Genomic DNA, 17,812 nt, shown 5'->3' with positions numbered 1-17,812 from the left:
ATTTTTTTCCTTCTTTGTTACAGTCAGGTCTATTAACACCACCCACTGAATTCTGCTGCTGACTCACATCTCAGAAATCCAAATCTTATTAATGAGACAGCGAGAGAGACATAAATATATTGGATATTGTGGCAAATCCTACTCAAAAAACAAACAAAAAATGTCAGATGAGGACAAGAGAAACAGAACTAGTAAAAAGTCTTAAAATCCAAAACTTTGTTTTTATATTCCAAATGTATAATATTATGTCTGTAACCCTTGGATTCAGACAATAATACTTAAATATTGTGGTTTATGTGTTTTCATACATAGTTCTACATTGCTAAAGTTTTTCTCATGTTAATCATTATTAGCTTCATTTCTTTAACAACAATTCTTTTACACTTCTTTCACTTTGACTTGATCCCAAAAACGCGCATTTTAGGTTAACTGGTGATTTAATGAAGCATAGGTGTGGATGTGAGAGTGTATGGTTGCTCTTTCTCTCTCTCTGGGCGAAACCTGTTAGAGTGTACCTTATCTCTTGTCCAAAATGTGGTGAAATAGGTTGCAAGCTAAATTTGTGGGTGGATGAATAATTGTATCTGGATTACTCTGGGAACTCAAGGTTAATTGCATAGTTGTGTAAACATGAGCATAATTTAAACTACTTTTAAAATGGCATTAGTAAGAATATGATTAAGTACAAATAACTGCAGAAAATATGTGATAACAGCTGTGACACAAATATACATGATTGGTATGTGTCTTTAATCCCTACGTCACTTTAGGTCTCTAATCAAAATCACAGATTAGGCGCTACTAGCTCTTTGTTTCTGCCTGAAGCGTTTCACTTTCCAAAATAAATTAGTAAATAAATAAACCTCGGTTCTCTCATTTTGCCTGGTTACTGGTGAGGCGCATCCAGCTTTGAATTCCTATTGGTCAGAGAGGAGTCACTGCGCGTGCGGACTCAGAGGCTGTAGTTTCATTTTGTGGCAAAATTAAAACAATAAACGGTTGTATTAATTTTTTCTTCTTATATTGAGAGAATTGAATTGAAAATGAGGACGTTTATGATGCTGCTTCTTTACTGGACAGCGTCTGTGTCTGCAGGTAAGCTTCATAAAAATGAAACTGTTCTTTAGAGGTAGTGTTGCTCTCAGGTGGCTCAGGTGTTACTGTAAACAGACTCTCGGCTTCCGCATATTCAAGATTCAAAGTTTATTTTTTATTTCGCACTTTGTTTGTTTTTGTTGTTGTTGTTGTTGTTTTTTTACAGAAGTACAAAGGCTTCAACAAAATGTTGCTTCTCATCAGCCTCTACGCTACAATGATCAGTAAAAGAAATAAAATACAGTGATAACAAATCTAAAATAAGGATTGTTAGTGAAAAGTCTTCAAGCATCCTGCTGGTTCTGCAGCTGATGCTCCGTCTCCTCTTTCCAGATGCTGGAGTGAGAACAGGCTGTGAGAGGGCTGGTTTGGGTCCCTGATGTTTGTTTGTAGCTGTTTGCAGAAAGCCTACAAACAGCTACAAACATCAAAACCTAAATGAGTGCTGGTTTACAAATGATTTTTGTTGAAATTAAATTTCTAATTGTAGACGAAGAAAAATTTAAGCTGCTCATAATGTTTTATGGTGTAAGGTATAGAAGTGTAATATTAGCAAAAAGGGAAAGAAACAGTTGTAATCTACACAATATTTAAAAAATAATAATAATAATTTACTGGCAGCCTATGGTCGGGTTAATGCCATAATAAGGACTGTAAATCATTACTGATACATCATGAAAGTATAACCAAATCAAAATGACCTACAAACAACAGTTTTTACAAAACAATATTGTAGTTACAAAATGTAAGTTTTTAATATAAGATGATCTGAAAAGATAAAACATTGATTCTTAAATTTATTTTTGTATTTATAGAGGAGACACTACCCACATAGCAAAATTGGTGTGGCCCGGATCTGTCCCACACAATGTGCTTACACGTGGCCCACATACCGCAAAGGATGGCGGCGCTTTGGTGACCCAGATCTGGTTCGCCAGAGGTGGCCCACACATGGGCCAGCACAAGGCCAGTTGCAGACACACTGGTGGTCCTTTGCTGGCCCAGAAGAGTTTCAACTCTGGCCCCAGATGTCAGCCTAATGTGTACCTTAATTAAGCCATGTAATAAAAACATGTGCATAACAGTGCAAAAGTAACATGACAAAACTCTGTTCAGACAGTGAATGAACAGATTCTTATACAACGCTTTTCACGTTCCCAGATTATTGAAAGTGGTCTATACAACATGTCACATTCACCCAACCACACGCTTTCTCTAAACTGAGTGCTTCCTAACTACATTCACACTCTTGACATGCAGACTGGAGGAGCCAGGGATAAAACCGCTAACCTTCTGAGCAGTAGGTGACCTGCTCTACCTCCTGAGTTACAGCCACCCACTGGCAGAAATGAGTAAACCGTCACTAGGTTTTGTATAAGTGTACACTACAAACCTGTCAAACCTGTATTTGAAACGTTGGCTACCATAGCAGTATAGTATTGCAACATGGCATTTGGGTCTCCTAACTAAAATAGGAAAATAGGAACATAAATAGTGCCATCATTGCCAGACCTGACCCACATCAGGTTGACATACACTTTGCCATGACACCAGTCAGTCAGAAGTGCCAGCTTGATGCCGGATCCGGGCCAGACCCGTTTTCTGTGAGCCTGGGCCACATGCACCAAACCACAATTGGGCCAGATGTGGCATGCCATCACATAAACAGTGCCATCTATGCCAGGCTTGGCCCATACCTGGATGACATACGTCTTATCATGCCAGAAGTCAGCCAGCAGTGCCGGCTTCACACCAGATCCGGGGCACACCTGCTTGCTATGTGGGTATAGTTTTTTTATTTTGAAAATGTGCTGATTTTTAAAGCTGTTTCTCACTACATTAAATATTTCTTACAGTGACCCACTCTATGAAGTATTTCTACACTTGGGATTGTCACGGTTTGCCAGGCAAAGCCGTGGGGATGTGGGGGAAAGGAGGACCCAGAACGCTGGACTCTTCACTGCAAATGGTGCGTTTATTTACAGTGCAAAAATGACAATAAATCCCCGTGCTCTCCCTTTACTCCCGTGTCGTGTCTTCTTCCCAAAAAGTCCCTGTTTAGTGCTCTCTGCTCCTGTGTCTCTGCACTCCCCGTGCTCACTGCTCTCTCTCGTCCCACACTCCTCCTGAGGAAAACAATATAAAACACTTAATCCCAGCAGACATACACTCACTGACTTTTAAACTAAACTAGAAGACTGACGTGAAGTCTAACGCAATAATCCCACATCGGTGGAAGCTCCATCGCTCTCCTAAACAGCTCCCCCGACGAGCCCAGATCAGCAGCAGGTGTGTGGCAAGGACTTCGGGTGTGGCCAGGTGGCTGTGACTTGGCCACAGAAAACAGCTACACATCACATGCACACACACACACCTGCCTACATACAAATGTGGACAGAGAACAGCAGCAGTGCAGACGACACACACACCAAATAATAATAATAATAATAATAATAATAATAATAATAATAATAATAGCCCACACTGCTCACGGACCCCGAGTCCCCAGAGCCGGATCCACGGGGATGATTGATGAAGTTCAGATGATTCGTTATGACAGCAGCACCAGGAGAGCTGAACCCAAACAGCAGTGGATGAACGATGCAGCAGATACACAGCACTGGGAGAGGAACACTGCGTTTCTTCCTCCATTAATAATTTAAAGCAGCGCTTCAACCAAACTGGAGGTTTGTTGATGTTTTTACTGACACATGCTGTTAATGTTTTTTTGTTTGTTTTTGCAGTACATTGAAAATTTGTCATTTAGATCACAGTCCGAACTCTTGTTTAGATGGTATTAACTTGCCTTGACCACAGTGGCTTAGTCTTGAACCAAATACTCAATTAGATGGTCAAAGGAAAATTAATCAACAGCAGGTTTGATGATTAAATCATGATGAAAGTATTTCATCCAACTAAACTCCAAATATTTACAGGTTCCTGTTTTTTCTACAATTTCTCAGTTAATCGATTAAACTGTCATGGACACTGGAAAGAATTGGACTCAAGAGTGTGAGACTCAAAGGTTCAGTGACATTGTGTTTATTTACAGTGAAGGCAAAACAGGGTTACAAACAAAAGGAATGATTGCTAGCTGTCCAGGGTGCCAGCACAAACTGATCCACAGATTTTCTCTCTCACTCTCTCTCTTGGAAAGTCACTCAGACAAACTCAGGATTCCTGTGCTGTACTTCTGTCGTGACCTTGTCAGTTACCTGTTAGTTACTGTTCTCAGTACTTTACCTTGTTTGTTACCGTTCCTGTTCCTCTTTCAGTCCACTTCAACAACTTCAGCAAATGTTTGTTTGTGAGGAGCTGCTAGGAACAAATTTCTTAAAAATACAATTTAAAATGAGTTGTCTCTTTGTTATGACACGATGACCACGGGAGCAGAACACACAGACATGTTTTGGACACAGTGCAGGGGGTTATACTTACAGTGACACAAACAACACAATTCCGGCGCCGTGATGAAGTGCTCGAACGGTCTACGGAAAAAGGAGAGTAGAGATGAGTGTCAGTGTACGGGGAAGCAAAAGCGCTTACTTGTCACGACCTGATTACTAGCCCGGGCTGACGAGGAGCCGGTGTTCTGGGAATCCATCCTACCTCAGCATGTCTGCGCTGGTCCAGTCGACCCGTTATCTGTCCCGGGAGGGGACAAGCATCGAAGGCGTTTGGAAAGGGAGGGGGGATGAGTGTGTATCAGTGTGTGCGTTTAAAATTAATACAAATCACTCCACTGAGAAACTTAAGAAGGTTTTATCCACTGAATAGAAAATAAATTATACAGTGTATACGCGACATAACATGAACTAAACCTGTCATAACATAAAAATTTATAAAGACCAGATGAAAACTTCCCTTCGTGATAAACTGGTTCATATGAAGATATTTTACTTTCAGTTTCGTTGATTTCAGTGACGTTTACTCTCAGAGTAAATCCCTATTGGCTCTGATCGAGGCTAATGGTGACGTTTCTCCTGGTTCTCCATTTTAGCTTTTTCTGGACAAGCGAGCGCATAAAGTCTGTTAAAGGTTTGGATGTTTATGGTCACAATGAAGACTTTCATCTTCCTTCTTCTCCTGGGAATACAGGGGGCAGCGGCAGGTCAGTTTGACTGTTATATTTTTGTCTTTTTATATGTCAGATTTATGTAATTTGAAAGACAAATGGACGGACTGTTTGCTCCCCTGAAAGTTCCTGTACGCTAAACATTTAGTTGTAATGGATCCTAGTAGAAAATGTCAATGTTTAGAAACAATCGATTATATTATACAGGTAATTAAATCGTCTGTTTATCTTTTCAATACCTAATAATAAACATTAAAGTTTAGATGAAGGCAAAGATTAAAACAAGGCGACTTATGTCCCAAACTATTTGATGATTTCCGGGTTTAAACCGTTCGTGACGCATTTTTAAGCGTTGTGACTCTGCTGTCTCTCCAAACAGTCCAACAAATAAAACATCAGTGAGGAGGTCTGATGATAATCTGGTGACAGTAATTAAAACGTTTATTTTAAAAACTAAGTAGCATTTTAATTTTCATGAGAGTTTAAAACATTTTCACACAACAGCTGCTCATTAAAGTTAACTAAAGTTCATTTAAGTATCTTTATTTTTATTTTATTATTATTTAAAAAATATTTGTTCAGTATATGAAGAGCCACATGTCATTTGATGTAGTCTATTAAAAGTTAAAAGACTCCTGCTTTGTAGTGTCTTCAGTATTATTCACCAGTTTTATGCTTGTGTATACTTTCTGTTTGACAAACATGCGCACACATGTCGTAACTAACGAGTAGTTACACCCGGATATGAAGTTCACTGTTTTTCTGGCGTTATTGCTTAATTAACAGCGCAATGAGGTGACTTTTGTTGTGACGTCTATAAATAAAATAAAATAGAATTCAATTGAACTGAATTGAGATGCAAATTAAATCATTATTACTTCATAATATCAGATAGTTTATGTATGTAAAGTGTGAGTACACTACACATACCATCATGAACTAATTTTGTTATCACTGCTGAATGATCAATAAGAAGCTGCAGGTGAGAAATCCCTGAAAGGTTTTGCAACACACTCGCTCCTCCACCAGGGGGCGCTAATGAGAAGCGTTTTAAACTACTGTGTGCGTTGGTCAGTAATAAACAAACAAATCCATGTAAATGAAAACTCTCCTGCAAACCTGATTACAGAATAAAATATAAACTCAAAATGCTTAAGATAATATTCCCCCAATAATATTAACTTAACATCAGCTTTTTATTGATAATATTGTTGATCAAACATATTGGAAAGTTTCTGTAACAATTTTGAATGTGCATTAATTGACTAAAGTCTGTGAAAATAATATAAACAAAGAAGAAGCATGGGAAACCCAGAAAATTATGAAAAAAAAAAGTCTGGACAGTCACATCAAAACAATGAAATGAACTCATATAATTTATAATATAAAAAACTGAAACAAAAAAGAAAACAACTCACTTTAGAAGTCCTGCTGCTTGATTCAGAAAAAGGAAAGAAGAAACTTTACGGTTCATACAGCGGCTAACAAAAGCAAAACAGATTAAAAATAATGTGCACTTTCTTTAACACTGAAAATAAAAAATATAGTCAAATTAAAGTTATAAAGAGTTCAAACCATTAATCATGAAAACTGAATTAAACTAAACTGAAGGATAAAAACACCAGTTTTAAAACTTTAAAGTTTTCTGTGTAAATCAGGTTCAAACTAGAATCTGTTGCAAAACACAAAATTACAGTTTTGAAGAAAAGATGATCAGAAAATGACAAACACTGAATATCTGTTCATAAATCTATTTTGTGTTTACTGAAGGGACAGCAGGATTATCACAGGATGTCCTTAATGTGCTGTAGTTTTTCTTATTGTGTTATTTTAGAAATAATGTGATTTATAAATCTGTGTTCCTGAGATCTCACAACATTAACTGTTTCTTACAGTGACCCACTCGCTGAAGTATTTCTACACTGCGTCCTCTCAAGTCCCAAACTTCCCAGAGTTTGTGGCTGTTGGGATGGTTGATGATGTTCAAGTCGTTCACTATGACAGCGACACAGAGAAAGCTGGGCCCAAACAGGACTGGTTTGCCAGGAACACAGATCAGCAGTACTGGGAGAGTCAGACTGGGGGCTTATTGGGCACCCAGCAGGAGTTCAAAGCCAACATTGAGATTGCAAAGCAGCGCTTCAACCAAACTGGAGGTTTGTTCATGTTTCATTTTTACTGATATTTGCTGTTAATGTTTTCAGTGTGTTTTGTTTACAGTAGTAAACAGGTTTGCACACATTAAATGTTTCATTCAGATTACAGATTAAAATTATTAACATAATAATTCATAATGAATGTAGAACTACAGTCTGGGAAACTTTCATTTAATCCAAACAGCTTTAATAATCTTGTTTGTATGAAATGATATAAACTGTCAGTTAACTGATTAGTTGATCAAAATATTAAAATAATAAAGTAAAAATTAATTATATTTGAAGTTTTCTGTTTATATTTAGGATTTTTGTCTCTGAAACTTTGATGGTTGTTTTTGCTACAATTTCTCAATGAACTGATTAATCAGAAAATAATCTCCTGCAGGATCTAAATAATCAGAGATTTATTTGTTTTACAATTACTGTGAACTGATATTTAACTTTTAATAAAAACAATCCTGGACTGAAACTCTCCTTCAGTGGAAGCTTCTAGAAAGACATCAGGACAGTCTGGTGTGTAGTTTCTCCCAGTTAGACGATTCTGTTAGAACGATAGGAGGCTGCAGAGTTTCAGAGGATGGAAACTTAAACCAGGATCAGGATCTGAGTTTGCTGCTCAGGATCCATCTTACTGTGTTTGTCTGTTCCTGCAGCTCACAGGAAGTCGCTCCGTGTCTCAGTTTAATCGTCCTTACAAATAATCACATGTTGTAATAAATTATAAAAAAGGAAATATGTCAGACACATAATTTATCATCCAGAGCAGATAGTAAATGTGCTGGGACGTCACAGTTTTTACATTTGCCTCAGATAATATTTTCAGATTCCATTAAACACAAACTGATGTTATATTTAATATAAAAATGGAAAAAAGTGAAAGTAGAGACGGCTCACTGAACATACCCTCTTTATGAATCATCTTAATGAACATTCATGTGAGAGTAACACTTTAATGTGCTGAAGATCACTGTCACTTATATTTAAGTTATTTATGAGGAAATTCACTGTTTTCTGAGATGATTTTGTAAACCAGCAAACATCCTCATTAATAACTAAATATATTGAACTAAATGCATCAAACATTGTGAAAATGGAGCAAACATTCAGCCTGTTTTCATGAGGAAATGTTCCCAAGATTATCTTTCATTAGCAGAAGTTCCATAAATACATGAAAGTTACTCTGTGGAAAATAAACAAATATTAACTTTCAGTTTGAGTCTAATAGCACAAGAGTTTAGTGAGAATTAGACCAAAAATAAGAAACACAAACTAACAGACAGACGATACAAGCTGAGATCTGACATGAAAATCTGATTTTTTTAAAATTTCAAACTGATTTTTGTCTCATTTTTAAATGACATTAAGTTTGACTTTCAGTTTATGTTGAATATTTTTGGTCCCAGATTTATTAAATTTTTTACTAATAGACAACAGCCTGAAAATATAATGGGGAAATTAAAGCGTTAAAATGTCTTAAATTTCCCATAAACTGGCTGAAGGTTGATTATTTAAGGCGGCGTTTTTAAATCAGGTCGCTGTAAAACTCAACGAAAACCCCGACAGAAAACGTCCTTACGAGCGGCGAATAAAAACCACTGATTTTTTTTTCAGTCATTGAACTCCACTTGAGGCTACGCAACGTTTATGAATGACGGAAAAAACAGCGTTCTTGGCCGTTCACTGAGCTCTGTGACAGCTGAGAGCGTTTTCAGGGCCTCCTGGTGGTTTAAACTCCAATCAAAGAAGGAGAGGAGACTGAATTTCACTTTGAGCATTGTGATCACATAAGTTTGTCTATTTTATCTACTGACACCAGCACCACTGACTAACAATGGCCTGTGAGGCCGTTCCCCAACTCTCCGAATGGTACTGATGTCACTGGTCAATCATCATGACAAAGTTATGATCATGAAACTGATCACAGCCCATTGTTACTCAGTCATTATGCAAATGTACTGTTTATAAGCATGAAGCTGAAGAGCAGCCTGTCAGTGTCTTTGATGGTTTATTATGGAGGCGTCGAGCCAGCGCTGCCTCAGGGACACCAGAGATTCCTGCTTTAGTCAAAACTCTTCCTCTCAGTGAGAGAGCTGAATTTGTTTTTAACTCTTTTTGTAGGAGGGATCAGACTTAGAGTCATTCTTTTCATCCTCAGTGATTCACATCCTTAAATATGGAAGCTGTTGTTTCATGGAGATATTCCAAAGGTCAGATTTGGAGCGTCTGTGATGAGTTCACGTTTATTAATATTCAGGTAAAATCTGGAAGCTTTGGAGAAACTGTTCACTGCAGCAGCTCAGACTTGACCTTCATTTGTCTAAATCAGAGCGGTGTCGTCAGCTGTGCTGCGATTAACTCTCTGCCAGTGACGGAGATCCTTTTACATCACCTGATTTTACTCGTCTGATAAAACACTAACAGGAAGAGGTGCAGAGAGGCGGAGCCGCCTCGTCTTCTTCCTCCGTGCAGGTTAAATCTGTGGATGTAGCAGCCATCAGTTTATTACAGCTGCTACTGTTTGTGTAGAGTTTTGACTGATGTAGAGAAATAATTACTGAAACTAAATTAGTTTAAAGATTGAAAGATGAAACGATGCTCCGTGTATCAAAGGCTTTGAGTCCAGCATAACTGAGTCCAGCATCATCGTTGTTCTGCAGCTACGATAAGAGCAGAAACAAACTGGACGCTAACAGTCGATCAGTAAATGATCTTTGTCAGGTTGAGTCGGTGTAGTTCACCTCTGAGTCGTGGTGGTGCAGCTGCTCGTTTTCTAACCTTCTGTCAGACTTCATAAAGAAAAGGAGGCGACAGGTTAGAGACGACTTTGTGACGTTCAGATGTCAGACCGTCAGCACCTGCTGGATCCACAGCAGCTTCCTGACAGCAGCTCGACTCGCTCGCCGTCTCCCTGCAGCGTTCACGCACGCGACAGGTGGTGTCGCTCCACCTGCTGATCCTCTCAGCTGCTTCCTGTGGTCACTCTCTCTCTCCTCCTCACTGGCTCCAAAGCGTGAGCTGTAAGGTGTGTGGGCGGGGCATCAAAACAGCTGTCGGCTTCATCTTCCGCCATTTTATAGTTTCTGATGAGCTCACCTTTTCCGCCATTTTATAGTTTCTGATGAGCTCACCTCTTCCGCCATTTTATAGTTTCTGATGACCTCACCTCTTCCGCCAGTTTATAGTTTCTGATGAGCTCACCTCTTCCACCATTTTATAGTTTCTGATGAGCTCACCTCTTCCGCCAGTTTATAGTTTCTGATGAGCTCACCTCTTCCACCATTTTATAGTTTCTGATGAGCTCACCTCTTCCACCATTTTATAGTTTTTGATGAGCTCGCCTCTTCCGCCATTTTATAGTTTCTGATGAGCTCACCTCTTCCGCCATTTTATAGTTTCTGATGAGCTCACCTCTCCTGGGAGCGCTGCCCAACCAGCCGACCTGGTGACGTAATGAGTGCTGTAACGACCACAAATCAGCGAGCAGGAAAATGACTATAAACAAGAATCACTTTGAATCCAACGTTACTCAGAATAAATCACAACGCTCTTAATTTTGTGTCAAAGCTGTAAAATGTGCTGTTTCACGTCCTCTTTAACTCGACATGTTTCCTCACTTTAACCCACAAAACTCACAGCGACTAAATCCTCAAGTAAAAAAACTTTAATCAACCTCGTACAAAATAAATGAGACGAACTGAATTAAAAATACTGACGCTCATCTCCAAAATCATCCACAGTACAGACATAATTACATGACCACAGCCATGTGGTGTCGTCTAGGCCAACATTCGCCACTTTTCCAATTCGTCTGGTTAAGAAATGATGTAAAAATCGCCATTTAATAAATCAGGACGCAGTAAAGGTTGGTGAAAACCCCGCCAGGACACCATATTTAGCGCCAGCGGGTGGTGTTTGAAAGCCTTCATGTGAGCAGCGAAAAAACAACATTTTGGCGGGGTCATTGAACGCTGCATTAGGCGTCACGGGTGTGCGCGACATTTAAGAGCTGCGGAAAAAACAGCGCTCTTGCTCGGTCACTGAGCTGCTTTACCCGGCGCTCAGTGACAGCTGTGAGGCGTTTTCCTAAACTATGCGGGGCCTCCTCATGTTTCTCATCCACTGTAGTTTAACTCCAATCAAAGAAGAAGGAGCGCAGACACCAACTCATCCCTCAGTCCGGTAAAGTGATCGCTTAAGTTTGCCTATTTGATCACCAGCAGCACTGACTAACAATGGGCTGTGAGGCCGTTCCTCAACTCTCTGTACGTGTTACTCAGGGCCACTGATCAATGATCGTGACAGTTTGCGTGTTTATGATCAGACACTGACCTCGCGGCCCGTTGTTAGTCGGAGTGTTAGCATCAGGCATTATGCAGATGTCCTGTTTCAACGTTGGGGAAACCTGCAGTCAGCTGAGGCTGAAGAAGTCATTTAGATGAGCGATGAAACGTTTCTCCCGCTGAAAACACGACGTCCAGATGAACAGCATCAACTTTTTGGACTGTTTGTTTCACAGAGACCGTTCTGCTTTTGTTCGCTTCCACATGACTTACAAAGGGGCGTTCAATGACCGAAAAAATCCGTCGTTTTTTTTCACCGCTCATAAGCAGGAGTCCTGGTGTGGTTTTCGTTGATTTTTAGGGCGTCCTGATTTATTAAACAGCGATTTTTACATCATTTCTTTACCAGAGGGGTTGGAAAAGTGGCAATTTTTAGCCTGTGTGGCTCGTAACTCTACATGTTGACATAAAGAAAATATCTGATGATGCACTGAGGCGTTTCTCGTGGCTTTGAGAGCAGCGACGTTATAAATAAAAGGCCTCATATCATCCTCATCTGTAGACTGTCTGCTCTCACCACAGCATCAGCGACGCTCACAGATCTCTGTGCTACACATCCAATAATATCCTCAGTGTGAATGTTTCGATGTTTTTAGAGGAAAAACTTGATCTGGTCACAGCGCTGAAAAACACCAAAGTGTCCCAGCATGGAGTCAAATTCAAGGTCTGAATTATTGTTTCAGTCCTCTGCTCTTAGTAAATGTAATAAAAATGACAACATGGTTGTAAAATCTTAGAGGAACCTTTTTCACCTTTTTGTCAGGTCACAGCACAAGAAATTAACTGATTTATCAAAAATTATTTCTTGCATCGTCATCAATGATGACATGAAGCATTTGCTGGAGCCTGAAATGCTGTAAGTAGAACTCCAGATTAGATTAATGTCACATGATCATATTAAACAGAGACACCTCTAGAAAAAGCTCAGGACAGTCTGGTGTTTAGTTTCTCACAGGAAGGATTTTTTAGGACTGATGACGGCTGCAGAGTTTCAGAGGATGGAAATTTAAATCCAGAATCAGGATCTGTGTCGGCTGCTGAGGATCCAGCTTAGTGTGTTTGTCTGATCCTGCAGCTCACAGGAAGTTGCTCCACCTACAGCAGCATAGATAAACTGTGCAGTGATATCTCTGCAGGCAGGACGTAGATGTGCTAACGGGAGAAAATGAATTCTGTTTTTTCCCAGTGTCTTTTTCTAAAATCTACATTGTTAATGATGACTGGTTTTAAAAATCTTCCACTGAGACAAAAACAGCCATAAATGTAGATCCTCTATATGTTGATCACGTCTCTGTGTCAGTATAAGACTTTAGTGCAGCCTCTCTCTCTCTGGTTCACTGCAGTCTTTGTCTCTGTGTTTCTGTCAGGTGTTCACATTGTCCAGAATATGTACGGCTGTGAATGGGATGAAGAAACAGGTGAAGTGAATGGATATGAACAATACGGCTATGATGGAGAGGACTTCATCAGCTTTGACCTGAAGACAGAGACGTGGGTCGCTCCAAAAAAACAGGCTCTCACCACCAGACAAAAGTGGGACAATGACAGGGGTTGGATGGCTCAGGAAAAGAATTACCTCACCCAGGAGTGTCTTGATTGGCTGAAGAAGTATGTGACCTATGGGAGGAGCTCTCTGATGAGAACAGGTAAAATCTATGACCAGAATTAGATTGTTAACCAAAAGTTATATGTCTCAGTTTATTACTTAATATGATATTAAATTAACCTTTTCATGCATGAATTATGAAAACCTCAATCAGAGCTTTTTTTTCTTGAGTATTTTTATTCATCTTAAGGCATGAAAAAAAGATTTTTGAACTTCATTTTTTTAAACATGTACTTTTCATTTTCAAAGAGTATTTTTACATGTCCACTTAGTTGTATAACAAACATTTTGACTTATGAATTTGACAAATGAATAATTAATATACACTGTGTAAAAACTAACATAACAAATATATTTTTAAATATATTTTAAAAATATTTTATAACAGTATAACAATATATATAACAACTATAACAACTGTAACCCTGCCTATGGAGTGACACATCAGTGTCCAATGTAGTGGTTTATGTGCAAGTTTACCATCAACACTGACACAAATACAAGAAAACAGCCTTTGAATAGTTGTCCACTGTAGTGACCTCTATGTGTGAAAGGGTTAATATAATTGCACTTTGCGTGGCCTTTTGATACATATTTCAAATTTAATTTAATTTTATAAACTACATCACATCAAAAGAAATTGGTATGGTTTAAATAATAATAATGATATTAATAATAATCTTTTAAAGTTGCTCCTGGTCGTCACAGCAGATCATCTTCCACAGTTTTAGCTCTGATATACTCATTTCTAATCCTTCTCACTCCTTATGATAATTTTAATATCATCAGTTCTGTCTCCTGTATTTGTCTCAGTGCCACCATCCTCAGATGTTAAATCACAGCAGGTCTCACTGCCATCTTCTAAACCTTCCTTTCCACTCTTGCTCGTCTCCATCCACTCCACCTTGTCTGCACTCTCTTCTTCACGTCTCGTCTGCACTATGCACCTCTCCAGCTCAAATACAAGTAATAGTAATAATACAGAAAGAACAAACTGTTTGTCTTTACTCCACAGTTGTCCCCAAAGTGTCTCTCCTCCAGAAGTCTTCCTCCTCTCTGGTCACCTGCCACGCTACAGGTTTCTATCCTAACAGAGCCGAGATGGTCTGGAAAAAAGATGGAGTGGAGCTTCATGAGGGTGTGAACAAAGGAGAGATTCTCACCAACAATGACGGGACCTTCCAGATGAGTGTTGACCTGGATGTATCATCAGTCAAACCTGAAGACTGGGACAGATACAGATGTGTGTTTCAGCTCTCTGGTGTGAACGAGGACGTTGTCACCAAACTGGACAAATCAGAGATCAAGACCAATGAAGGTAAGACTGGTATCAGAGGAGAATAAACTTTATTTTAAAGATGGTGTTCCTTGTTGTTCCATCATTTTTCTGATTAGCTCCAATTTGTTAGGAAAAGCAAGGAGATCAAAACCGGTTGTTAGTGTAGTGAAGTTGCTTTGAAATATAATTGCATTACTAATACTACTGCTTGGCCCTGTTATGTTCTTCAGACTTTCTCACTCATTTTCATCATTACTTTCTGAGTTGCTGCTCCAAGGCTGAAAGAAAGATGATCTTTTAATTTCACTACTGTCTCTGCTGGGAAGTTCATCCTATTAAAACAAAAACCAAAATAATATATAATAAAAAGTGATCCTAAGACCTGTACAGCTTAGATTTGAGGCTGATATTTTAACCTTTATGTTGTGTTTAACCATTTCATGCATGAATTATGACCTCAATCAGGATTTTTTTTTCTTATTTTTATTTATTTGTAGGCATGAAAAAAAAGTTTTTGAACTTCGTTTTTTTAAACATTTACTTGTCAAAGAGGGTTTTGTCCAGTGGACAACATATGCTTTGACTTATGAATTTGATAAACAAATAAATAATATACACCGTGTAAAAACTATAACATAACAAAAAATTGTAATATATACTTTAAATATATTTTATAACACTTTAAGAATATATGTAACAAATATAACCCTGCCTATGGAGTGACACATCAGTGTCCAGTGTAGTGGTTTATGTGCAAGTATACCATCAATACTGACACAAATACAAGAAAACAGCCTTTGAATAGTTGTCCACTGTAGTGACCACTATGCATGAAAGTGTTAATATGAAAAGTGTGGTGAAGGGAAACTGGCTTGTTTGTTATTATTTTTTATTTATGATTTCTTTCTCAAATCTCAAAATATATTTTGTAATGTATTGTAAACCTAATTTCACTGGGTTAGTTTTTTTTTTTATCATGTTACTGCTGAAAATCAAGGGATTCCTATGTTACACTTAATATCTCTGACATTTGTTTGATTTCTGTGATCTTGTTCAAATAATGAAATGTCTTAAGTAGTGTTAATGAAGAATCTGATAATTCATTGGTCCAACAGTGAGATAAACAGTGCAAATGTTTTGGATTCAGGTCCTTCAGCATTCCTTATTCCTGCTGCTGTTGGTGGTGTTGTTGGCATAATGGTCATCCTGGGACTCGCTGCTGTAGTCTACATAAAGTGCCTCAAGAAAGCAAACAATGGTGAGGAGAAAAAGATGTTGTCACACTTCACGATGAACATTTATAATTTCATAAAGTACTAATATTTAATAGTTTAGATAACAAATAATTGATACATTGTTTTATGATCGATTTGTATTGTGTCCTTCAATAAGTCCTAAATAAATAACTAATATTGTTTCTTGTTTTCAGGATTCAAACCTGCAAACAGTAAGTATTTTAAATATCAAAGTTTATACTTTTACAGTTATTTGATTTCTTTTATATTTTCATTATTGTTGCTTCATTTAAGAATTTTGATATCCCTTGAGAAATTTGACAGAAATCACTGTTTTTCCTTAAAATATCATTTTAATTTTATTTTTAGATTCAGACACTTCATCTTCATCATCTGATGGTTCAGACACTTCATCTTCATCATCTGATGGTTCAGACACTTCATCTTCATCATCTGATGTTTCAGACACTTCATCTTCATCATCTGATGGTTCAGACACTAAGAAGTGAGTTCAACATCACATAAATACAGCACAAACTATCATTTCTCAAATTAGTTTTTCAGAAAAAATTATTTTAAAAGAGCAAGGGCAGATGTACTAAATATACACTAGTAGGAGTAGGGTAAAGCTCTGTGGATAATCTACTACCTAATGAGCTAATGAAAAAAATGACAGTTGCATTGTTGTAGTATTTCATTCCACTGTAAAAACCTGAAACCTGGGTGTAAGTGCTGACCTCTACAATATGTAGAACAACATAAAACATTCAGATTCACCATTTAATCCTGATGCATCACTGTGTTAAAGAAATTCTTGTTGTTGTCTCGTGCCTGTGCATCACTTTTTTTTTTGCTGCAGGCTCTCTAGGTACTAATTAAAGTCAGCATTAGATATTTTCAGAACAGATATTACTCTAACACATCTTCTGTAACTAAATCAAAAAGATCTCTGTTAAAATATGAAGTAAAAACAGAGTGACTGCACTGTATTTAATCAATATTTTTTTCTGTCATTTTCTGACTTGACAGGTGCCTGCTGAAGAGCAGAAAATGATCAACTCCACAGCATGAAAATAATTTGAGTCCACCGTAAAAAATAAACTAAATTTTAAAAAAATTAGATATCAGATAATCTCTTTAAATTTATCTCCAGAAATATTTCAAATTAAATATTTTGTTTAATCCTCATTGGTAAAGTTAAACTAGGCACATGATTCAGTTCTCTCAATGGGTTTCTGAGACTTTGTCTGTGGTAGACATGAAGATAATATATAGAAAAAGCTGTTTTTCCTGTTTGTTAACCTTGTTAAAATTGATGTTGTTGAGTTAATACTCTCAACTTTTGTCACAGATAAGTAAAAAATACACAGCTCCACCACACAGGTCATGTAGAATATGAGTCTATCATAAGATAAGGTAAGAAAAGCTTTATTAGTCCCACACGTGGGAAATAGCAGTTTGAATCTCTCTTTGGTGTGTAAATATTCTTAAAAGGGTGTGAGTTTAAATTAAATGTATTCTTCTCTTACAAATTACAATGTGTGTATATATCCTAAAATGATTTAAAATGACATAATCTAGTCTATTAAGATAACTGTTTGAATTTTTCCCACTCCATTCCTCTCATAGTTATTTTATTGGCTTCTTTTGATATTTTTCCTTAAGATCTGTTAATCATAGTTTGTGTGCTGGGTTAGGATTATTTGATTCTTTGTTGTAGAAAGTATGACATTCCTATTTTGTTGCAACTTGGACAAATTAACTTCTGATAAATAAAGTGCTTCCTAAACCCAGTTTGAGTTATTTATTTATTTATATATATAAATAAATAAATGCTGTGTAAGAGAATAGTTGTGAGCTGTAAAAACTGTTAATTAGTTCCAACTTAAAAAAGGCAACTCTTTTCAAGCATTTTTAGCAAGTTTGGTAACCCAATTAGTATTTTGAGTTGAAAAAATATAATATTGTGCATTTCACTGTTCACTAAAACATTAAGTAGTCAATGTCAAACACCCAAGAAATAAAT

General features: G+C 37.6%; 1 protein-coding gene and 1 long non-coding RNA gene across 2 annotated transcripts; one reads left to right on the top strand and one right to left on the bottom strand.

Moving 5' to 3' along the window:
• Positions 1-3,158: 3,158 nt before the first annotated feature.
• LOC146682550 (uncharacterized) lies at positions 3,159-4,928 on the bottom strand. The gene is made up of 3 exons (XR_014917677.1): positions 4,705-4,928; positions 3,299-4,583; positions 3,159-3,221 (listed from the first exon to the last, which is right to left on the bottom strand). It is a non-coding gene; the product is annotated as an uncharacterized LOC146682550 (long non-coding RNA).
• A 157-nt stretch (positions 4,929-5,085) lies between these two features.
• LOC146682549 (class I histocompatibility antigen, F10 alpha chain-like) lies at positions 5,086-17,579 on the top strand. Its single transcript, XM_085446222.1, has 8 exons — positions 5,086-5,206; positions 7,066-7,326; positions 13,034-13,312; positions 14,288-14,590; positions 15,699-15,809; positions 15,981-15,998; positions 16,156-16,291; positions 16,816-17,579. Exons 1-8 carry the CDS (start codon positions 5,140-5,142, stop codon positions 16,838-16,840), a joined length of 1,200 nt encoding a protein of 399 aa, XP_085302348.1. The 5' UTR covers positions 5,086-5,139; the 3' UTR covers positions 16,841-17,579.
• Positions 17,580-17,812: the final 233 nt, after the last annotated feature.

Source organism: Copadichromis virginalis, linkage group LG22, assembly GCF_057382275.1.
Source record: "Copadichromis virginalis isolate Kocher_CV1m ecotype Utaka linkage group LG22, C_Virginalis_male_GT1.1, whole genome shotgun sequence".
Taxonomy (NCBI): domain Eukaryota; kingdom Metazoa; phylum Chordata; class Actinopteri; order Cichliformes; family Cichlidae; genus Copadichromis; species Copadichromis virginalis.
Note: the sequence above shows the minus strand (reverse complement) of the source record. Positions and strands in the feature narration are given on the sequence as shown.

Bases quoted from the DNA above. Each gene is read 5' to 3' on its own strand.
- LOC146682549 (XM_085446222.1), top strand. From the start codon at position 5,140: ATGTTTATGGTCACAATGAAGACTTTCATCTTCCTTCTTCTCCTGGGA. The intron at 7,327-13,033 runs GTTTGTTCATGT...TGTTTCTGTCAG, and splicing joins GCGCTTCAACCAAACTGGAG to GTGTTCACATTGTCCAGAAT. The intron at 13,313-14,287 runs GTAAAATCTATG...TTTACTCCACAG, and splicing joins GAGCTCTCTGATGAGAACAG to TTGTCCCCAAAGTGTCTCTC.